The sequence below is a fragment of the Carya illinoinensis genome, chromosome 13, assembly GCF_018687715.1.
Source record: "Carya illinoinensis cultivar Pawnee chromosome 13, C.illinoinensisPawnee_v1, whole genome shotgun sequence".
In the NCBI taxonomy this organism is placed as follows: domain Eukaryota; kingdom Viridiplantae; phylum Streptophyta; class Magnoliopsida; order Fagales; family Juglandaceae; genus Carya; species Carya illinoinensis.
Genome location: NC_056764.1, coordinates 33,138,196 through 33,147,451, shown reverse-complemented (window position 1 = coordinate 33,147,451; position 9,256 = coordinate 33,138,196). Strand labels below are relative to the sequence as shown.

At 33.7% G+C, this 9,256-nt stretch overlaps 1 protein-coding gene across 2 annotated transcripts; it reads right to left on the bottom strand.

The window, feature by feature from the left end:
• Positions 1–863: 863 nt before the first annotated feature.
• On the bottom strand, positions 864–3,241 carry LOC122291448 (receptor-like protein 2). Of its 2 annotated transcripts, none has more exons than XM_043099169.1 (2): positions 1,786–3,241; positions 864–1,641 (listed from the first exon to the last, which is right to left on the bottom strand). In XM_043099169.1, the coding sequence occupies exons 1-2, from the start codon at positions 2,069–2,071 to the stop codon at positions 932–934; spliced, it is 996 nt and encodes a 331-aa protein (XP_042955103.1). In that variant the 5' UTR covers positions 2,072–3,241; the 3' UTR covers positions 864–931. The 2 variants fall into 2 exon arrangements, with proteins under 2 accessions (XP_042955103.1, XP_042955102.1); XM_043099168.1 differs by having other exon boundaries at positions 864–2,387; positions 2,478–3,238.
• Positions 3,242–9,256: the final 6,015 nt, after the last annotated feature.

Sequence of the window (9,256 nt, the reverse complement as noted above, 5' to 3'; positions counted from 1 at the left end):
AGAGTAAAACAAGTCCAAGGCTCTCCTTATGATGTACGAAATAGGGATTGGAAAATTCATCTTCAAGTTAGTGTGGTTCGGTCATAATGAGAGTTGGTAAGAAAGAAGTTTTTGAGGTGAAAGTGGGATGTTAGGATCGGTAGAACAAAGAGAGTCAAAACTCTCTCTCTCTCTCTCTCTCTCTCTCTCTGATACCATATCAGAAGAGAAAATATTTAGTGTTGGCTTCCAATTTGGTTACCAATGAATTTGTATTAATTGAATTGAAAATTACAAGATGTCTTCTCCTAATACATGTACAAAAGCTTAGACAGAAAACTGGATTTGTACAACATATTGGAAACCAAATCAATAAACAACAGCTATCTACTCCTTTTAATCCGCATTTCAAACTCCAAAGAAGCAAGCGGCTCCTCTAGTTTTCTTGTAAGTCAGGGGCTTGTCTTTCCAAATAAAGCAAAGTCAAACTGAGTTATAGGGAACAACAACTAGCAGCTCTGATCCACAATTTGCGCCTCCTAATATTCCTCTAGTTTTCCCAATATTAATTCGATAGAAAGAATAGCATATTTACCAGTGCCAGGAGGCTGCGAAATGAAAACAAACAAAGAAGCCATAAAAGACCATTTATTTCTTTTTTCTATTTTCTTTGTTGAAAGACAAAGTCTTTTCTTTACATCTATTCTTTAATTTATTTTTTATTGATAAATTTAAATCTATTTTCTTTCAGTGAAAAATAATTTTTTTTTCTTTAACTCCCAATTCATTGTAGTGGAGCAAAGGAATCATATTGAACTTGATATGAAATTATAAGTACGTCTAAATTGATGAAAAGTTGAAATTTGACAAACTAAACCAACAACTAACTCCAGACAGGCCAATTTATTACACAAAAGAACATCATGTATATACTAGGCTCCTTCTGCACAATCTAGCCAGAGACACTGACCGCAATTGCCTCATCGAGCTTATCTATTAACTTGTCTAGGAATGAAAAATATGCGACTCTCCAATTATGGTATAATAACAGAGGACCACACACTCCCCAAAATCCTGTAATGAAGCCAAGCACCACAAAAATATGAAACCATGGGATTGAATCTCCATCTTCCTCATCATGAATGTCCATGTCTCTACTGTCTCTTGTAAGATGGCCACACTTGGGAAGTGGGTCACCACAAAGTCCAAGGTTGCCCTTGTATGCAGAGGCATCAAAGCTTTGGAGCTGAGTGCCTGATAGTATTTCTCCGTATAGTTTATTGTCTGAAACATTTAAAGTATGCAAAAAACTCAAACTTATTAGTGATGCTGGTATTTTCCCAGACAACTGATTTGCAGAGAGGTCCAGATCTTCCAAGTTCGTAAGCTCGGATATTTGGCTTGGAATGTTGCCTGAGAAGTTGTTATGGCTAAGGTCCAATGTATGAAGTTGCTTCAAACGTGCTATCTCTACAGGAATGTGGCCGCTGAGGCTATTGTTTCTAAGGACTATATTTGGCTTCCAGTTGTGGATGGAGTTGTACTGGTGAAACCAAATATTCATGTTTATGTTAAAAATTGGTAAAAGAAAAGAGCTGTTATCTGCTAGATCCTGTTCTGATACTAGTGCTGGCAATGCACAGAGTTCCTCTGGAAATTCACCTGAAATGAGGTTATCAGACAATTGTAAAGAGATAAGTCTTGGAAGGGTTGACAACCAACCAGGAATTGAACCTGTCATACGATTGGTATTTAGATTTAGGATTTCTAGCTTCTGAAGCTTAGATAGCCATATGGGAAACTGACCGGTCAGTTGGCACTCACTAAGATCCAAAAACTGAAGATTTTTGAATCCATTAGAAGCAACCATATTGATGTCGTCATTTGAAATCATCTCCTGTAGGAAATTGTGAGCCATAAGAACAACATCAAGCATCTTGCAATGCATCAGAATCTTGATTCCACTTGTGAAATTAGTTAGCCCATTGAAACTGAGGGAGAAGAAAGATAAATGTCTCAATTGAGCCACCCCAGGCGGGATTTCTCCCTCTAATCGATTATGGGAAATTGAATTCCTCTTAGGGACTTGCATGAGAGAAGGCTCACTGGGAAATTTCCGGTGAAGTTGTTAAAACCCAGGTCAAGTATGGTGAGTTGTTGAAGATTGGAGAAATTAAGGTTGGAGATGTTTCCTTGAAACGAATTGTTTCGTAAATCCAATTGGATAAGATTTGTGCAATTCATCAATGACGGGGGCAAAGAACCTGTGAATAAGTTATTTCGAAGGTGTAGGAGCTTTAAGTTGGAAAGCTTTGCAAAATCCAGTGGAAGCTTGCCGCCCAATTTATTGTCACTTAACTCGAGGTTGGAGAGCTTTGTAAGGTTCACAATGCCATCGTTGATGGATCCTGAAAGATGATTGAAAGGTATGGAGATTTCTTCTAGTGCTGTTGCACTATACATGTCATGTGGAAGAAATTTTGTGAGAGAGTTAAAACCTGCTCGGAAAATCTTTAGTTTGGAGCATCCTCCTAACCCACGAGGAATTTCGCCACTATGATTATTGCCGGAGAAATCAAGGAGACTGAGGTTGGGAGAATTGATGCAAGGAGAGGAAGGAATAGGCCCTTTGAAACTATTGTTGCAGACATTGAGCTCGGTCAAGTTCCATGCTTGTTGGAGAAATGAGGATTGGATCCACCCATTGAATTCATTGTTAGAAATGTCAATTGTTTGAATGGAGGCAGGCCATGATCCATTAGATGAAAATAACAGTGATATATCTCCAGCTAGATGGTTGTGGCTCAAATCAAGGACCTTGAGTTGATTCAAGGATGAAAAGAATCGGAGGGGAAGAGAATCTGAAAGTGAATTATGGGAGAGATTGAGGTGAGAGAGGCTTGTGAGGTTTTCAAGAAATGGAGATACACTCCCTTTGAGACGCTTAGAGGGTAACGATATATGAGTAACCCGACTTTTATGATCACAAGAAATACCTTCCCAATGGCAACAATCAGTGGCAGACCAATTTAAAGCAGGGGAAGAGGTGTTAATAAAAGGTAGGGACAAGAGAGAGTTGCGGTCTTTTTGATTGCATGCATGCAGATTTGCAGAGGAAATGCTGAAAAAGTAGAAAAAGGTGAGGATCACCAGGAGATAATTATGAGGGATAGAATCCGGCATGTTTCTTCTGCTTCGTAGGTAACATACCAGAAGAAGGTAACATACCAGAAGAAGCATAGTTATTTATTGCCACCATTACCTATGTCGATATCTCTCTCTCTCTCTCTCTCTCTCTCTCTCTCTCTCTCTCTCTCTCTATTATTATTATTATTATTTTGTCTTTAGATGGGATATATATTGCCAAGTCTACATGCACTACGATCACTCAATTCTAAACGATTAGATTTGGCAGATTAGGCTTTGCCAATTTGTCTGTCACACGACATAATTTGAGAAAAGTAGTTAACTCAAGCATGTATTTATATCAATTTTCTCTAAAATTAAAGAATATTTCTATCAATTCATGATAATGATGATCCTTAAGCAGCCCACCCCCCCCCCCCCCCCCCCCAACACAAAACAAACACCATCAAAAGAATATTTTTTCCTAAAAGATTAATATTTCCTAAATTTGTAGACTTGTCTACAAATATTGTATATGAATTTATATATTTAATGCATTTGCTTGAATATTAATTTGTATCGGACCATCATGTATCAAGCTGTGATCAAGACTGTAGTACCGTTGACGTTTCAATTTTACCTAATATTGCGGAAGATTGGGACTGAGGGGCCCCAGCTCTTGATTGATTAATAATTGAGAAGATTTTTTGTCTACGGTTTTGATAGTCAGTGGTACTAATTAATTATACCAGGAAGCTAGACTTTGATCTAGCTAGCAAGCAAGCACGCACTGGTTCGTTATCCGCGTTCTGGTTGTTGCAGGCTTTCGATGACATGAGTACAGTAATTACTTAATTACCTAGAAAGATCAATTATACATATAAATATATATATATATATATATATATTGACCATTCATTCATTGTCAATGTAATGAGCGATGCATTATATATATATATATATATATAGAAACTTGCGGCTCTCTATAAAATAGTTCTATCTGAAAAGAAAAATAATATTTATAGTCGTGAGTGTATAAGTATCATACAATCATTTTAAAAAAAATAAATAAATACGAGAGCCACACAAAAGAAATTAATTTTTTTAATAATGTACCCTCAACTTTTTTCTAAATTAGAAAGCTTAGAATGACCTGATCGATCAATTATTTAGGAAAATCTAAATTTTAATTAGCTTAATTTTTTGTATTTCAATTAGTTCCTTTTAATATGTAAGTCGTGATTGTACGTGTTCGATCTAGAACGAGTAAGTATTACGTCTAGATGTAGACGTATGTATATATATATATATATATATATATACTAGGTGGGAGTAACGTGCAAAGCACGTTTGTCTACTTTTATGAAATGATTATTTGTAAAAAATAATATATATTTTATAAAAATTATTGATGTCACTTAATAATTTAAGGCATATTGGAGAAAATAAAAAAATTAGTTCAAAATATCATATAATCCAATACATGTTTATAACATCTATAATTTTAGCAAAGATGTATGCGAAAAATTTAATAAAAGTCTAACACAAACGGTAGTTCAAAATATGTGTCGTTTGATGTTTATATTATAATTCATCAATTTATGTCATCCTGTAGATAATCAATAGAGACAACATTGAAATTCTTATTTTGCTGTTGGTTGAGTCAATCAGGGACAACACAAAGTTAAAACATAATCTTTTTATAAAATTTGTTGTATAATATTTTCTATATATAGCATATATATAAATCATAAAATATATTTTGAAATTGTTAGCCGAATTTACTCTTTCTTGATTAGCTCAAAGATCACGGCCTTTGTCACGTGCCTATCATAGCAAGCCTACGTATGGAATATGGCTTAGCGGAAGCTACATCCTACTACCATGGGGGAAAAAAAAAACACTTGATTAAACACACTTGTATTATATATTATATGAGATTTTTAAATTTGGAATACTCAATAATCTGAGTTAATGAAACGTATAATATATGTATATTATACTTAGGGATTCACGTCTTATGCACCTAATACACATGTATATGTTAAGGAGAAAGAGAAAAATATAATAATTAATCTTTAATTACTTATTATTATATAAACTATTAAGTATTATAATTATTGAGATTAATAAATCATATAACAATATTGAATGCTATCTCTCTCAATATTTATGTCTTCATTTTATGTGTCAAACCGTTAAAATAAACGGTGTTAACTTTAATGGAAAAACAAGAAAAACCGTTAAAACAAGATTTTCTATTTCATATACACTTTTTATATATAGAAGATATATGCGCACAGACTTTTAGTACTCGTTTATAATATGTATAGCTGTTAATCTATGATCTAATTAATTAGCTATTAATTCGTTGTGTTTGTCTCAAAATATATATACAACTTGAAAGTTACAACCTAGCTAATCCGACAGGCTTATCTAGGGAAGACGAGCTAGCATTAATAACGTTAGAACGACGCTTTCTTTACGCTATGACTGAGTTTTTTAAAGACAAAAGTTTGATCATATCTCTTTCTTCCTGTCTTTTCCCCATTCAGCTTTCAGAGAAAAGTATTTGTTTGAATAGATCAATTCAAACGAGTACTTTGGCCCTTTTCTATATTTCAAGGCTACGTAATTAATGGGTTGTACGTGTTATATGTTTGAAGAAAATATTCATTTTATTTGTCAAACTCTCATGTTAGTTCTTGACTTGTCACTTAGAATTTTTATGTAAATACTGTCAACTAATTTGTTATGATTAAGAATTTGTGGGGATTTGTAATGAAGATTTTATATTAATTTTTCTTATTTTATGACTATTTGCTGTTAGGTCTAGGTAATAAATGGTTATATTTTTATTTTTGTATTTTACATAAAATTATTTGCTGCGAGATCATTTCACCGGAAAAAGCTTTTCGATGACAATAATTAAAACCAGAAACGTTTTGGTGACGAATAGTAAATTCTTTTATTGTTTGTGTCCCAATCATTTGTTTTCGACGCAAAAAGTTTTGCTGCAAGTAGTTATTTGCGACATTTTTTAATAGGCACAAATATATTGTTTGCTACTCTAAAGGTAGCCAAGAAATGGAGATCCGATATTTGGTTGCGCGCTTTAATCGACCAATCTCGATCGATGGGGATCTCTCAACTTATATTTTTTGTGAGGCATATGATCTGTAGAAGCAAAGAGCTATTTGCTTGAATTAATGCTAGCTCGTAAGACGTTCCTTTTGGAATTTACCTGAAATGAGGTAATCGGACAAGAGAGAGGAGTCTTGGAAGGCCGGTTCATGACAACCAACCTGGAATTCAGCCATTGATTTGTTGGAGATATTTTCAAAATAATTAATTATATATTATATTTATAATTAATAATTTTTTTGGAATTTATTTTGAAAGACGTCATAGAAAGGTCCTTAATTATAAACTTGTGCGCATGCTTGTGGTTATAATAAATAAATTGGGTCCACATACGTAAACTTACATAAGCCATTAGTGATGGATTAGTGGATCGAAGTGATATATACCCACTTTTGACCCACATTACATTAATTAATTGACTTATTAATTAAGAAGGATCATCTGCAGTGCCATCCCATTGAGTGGACCCCTCGGCTCGGATTCCGGAAGGGTCACCATGATGAAAATGGAAGGATTGATGAACTTCCGAATCCATTGCTTCCGAATCCATTGATCTCGATCTCATAATGTATTTGGGCTTGTAAAAACTTCCGAATCCATTGATCTCGATCTCATAATGTACTTTCAAACTCTCAAACAAGAAAATGAGTATAATATCTTTTATTCCATTGATCTGATCACTCCCAAACAAATCAATTTTTCCTGTTTTATATCTCTTTGGTTAAGGTCAAATTTCCTTTCTTCAGTACCTTTATAAATTCCAAATCAACGCAAAGCTAGTTAGGTCACTTGACGGGCAATATATATATATATATATAGCAATATATAAGTGTATAAAAAAAATCGTTAATCAAATATTAATAATATCTCTGCATTTAATTAATATTGTTTCTCAGGAAAAATAAAGCAACCAAATGAATCATTTAATTAATGGATTGACTATTAATCCTCAGTTGGGACAAGTGATTTTCTGCATTAATCCATTATATATATATATATAGACTAATTCTACTATAAAAAAATTGTTTATTTATTGTCAGTTATTTGCTGAGATTTATAAGGTTAATAATTAATTAATGAAGAGATCAATAGAAGTTGATGAAGAGTTCTCCAAATTTCTTAGAACAGTAGTAGTACTGCCATTAATTTGGTTCTCATCTAAGTATTAGAATTGAATTGATGATATATATATCGACGACAAAATTACCTAGAGAGACAAATTAAAATTATTAATCAAAGAAGAAGACCTAGGCCTTCATTCATTTGTGCAATCTCGCCAAAGATAAAGCTGTCGGTGTCACTTTTTAGGTCCATCTTGTAAGTTTTCTAGGAATTCAAAGTAGGCAACTCTCCAACTATTGCTCAAAGCCGAAGGACCACACACTCCCCAAAATATTCATGTAATAAAAACCTTGGACCCATAAGTCTAAGGTCTATTAATATCTTTCTTGACTTAAATGTACTTGTCTTTGTCGTTGCCGACAGTAGTACGGCCACATTCATTTTGAGGTGGGATTGCTCTCGTAGAGGCATCAAAGCTTTGGAGATAGTTTCTAAGAGTATTGACAATGGACTAGTTAGTGTCAAGTCTAAATTTTGATTAGAATTTGAACTTTTAGCTAAGATTTATATTAATAGAGATAGTGACCCACATTGAACTAGCTATTTTAAAGTTTAGATAATAATATAATATTATATATTTAAATAATAATTTTTTATTTTTTTAATATTTTACAAATACACTCTACATATTAATTAATAATTTAATTTTTACCTAAAATTATTATTTCCCAACTCTAGAATCAATTTTCAAATTTTTCACAAATTTTTCAGAACAATAAAATTACATAAACAACTTATGATGTGATTTACCTATGCAATTTCCAGAAAGATCTCAAGGTCTCATATACTGAAAAACTGATTGGTATACTTGGCCCAACACCCTGCGTTAGCAACCAAACACCAATCAACCATACACTGAAAAGGACTTAGCATGTACACACTTGGAATTGACTACAGAAGCATACCAGATTTCCCTTCCAAAAAGCTCTGAATCCTTCTTCACCAACAATCCGCGAAGCCTCTTGCCATATGCTAGTCAGACAAGTTGCACCAAGTAATGAAATGAACAGGAAAACAAAAGGACAGAAGACTCAGTAAAATTCTAGTGTGCCAAACATGGTGATAGGTGGGCTGATTTCAATTTGAGTTGGCTACTGATGTTGTCTTATGGCATGGAAAGTGCATGATTTACAACAAGTATGTGTGATCGATTTAACCTACTACTTACTGATAAAAGTTGCACCTAACTCAGAATCAAGATGTGATCGATTCCAGTGTGCATAGGATCTAGGACAGTGCTGATCTATATTGCTGACTATTGTTGCCCTAATCATTAGAAACATAAAACTTCAAGATGGAAAATTTAAGTTTGCAATCAAATGATGTACAACCCACTAATCATTAGAAACATAAAAGAAGTCCAAAATAATCAAAATTGCTGTAAGAACTCAAAAGGAAAAAATGAGCCTCGGCCTGAGACAGACGCCAAAGAAATAAGTTTCAAAACAATAATACACCAGAATGGGGCAACATTTCAACAGCTGAAGAAACTTATAATACACGGGACCTGGCAATCACACAAGCTACAAACATGGTAGATGAAATCTCTCTGCAAATGACGTTACAATTCAAGCTATGGAATGCAATTTTAGAGAGAAAAAAATGCAATACAGCAGATAGCAAACAAATAATCATCTTTAATATCAACAGTTGCCCAAAAAATTACCAAACAAATCTATGGAAAATAATCCCGTATACCATTTCATCCTCGAAAAAAAAAAAAAGAAAGCTTTTGCATTTACCCAAACATATGCTACCGGTAGTGGCAGATGTGTGGAGGAAGAAGAACCTCCTGGATGATTCGTGGAGCAAGCTGATATCGAGATTTTAATTTGACCTTGCAACGTAAAATAGGAGATAAAACTAAAATCGAAGAAGAGGGAGA

Coding starts and splice junctions, on each gene's coding strand:
- LOC122291448 (XM_043099168.1), bottom strand. CDS start 2,071: ATGCAAGTCCCTAAGAGGAATTCAATTTCCCATAATCGATTAGAGGGA.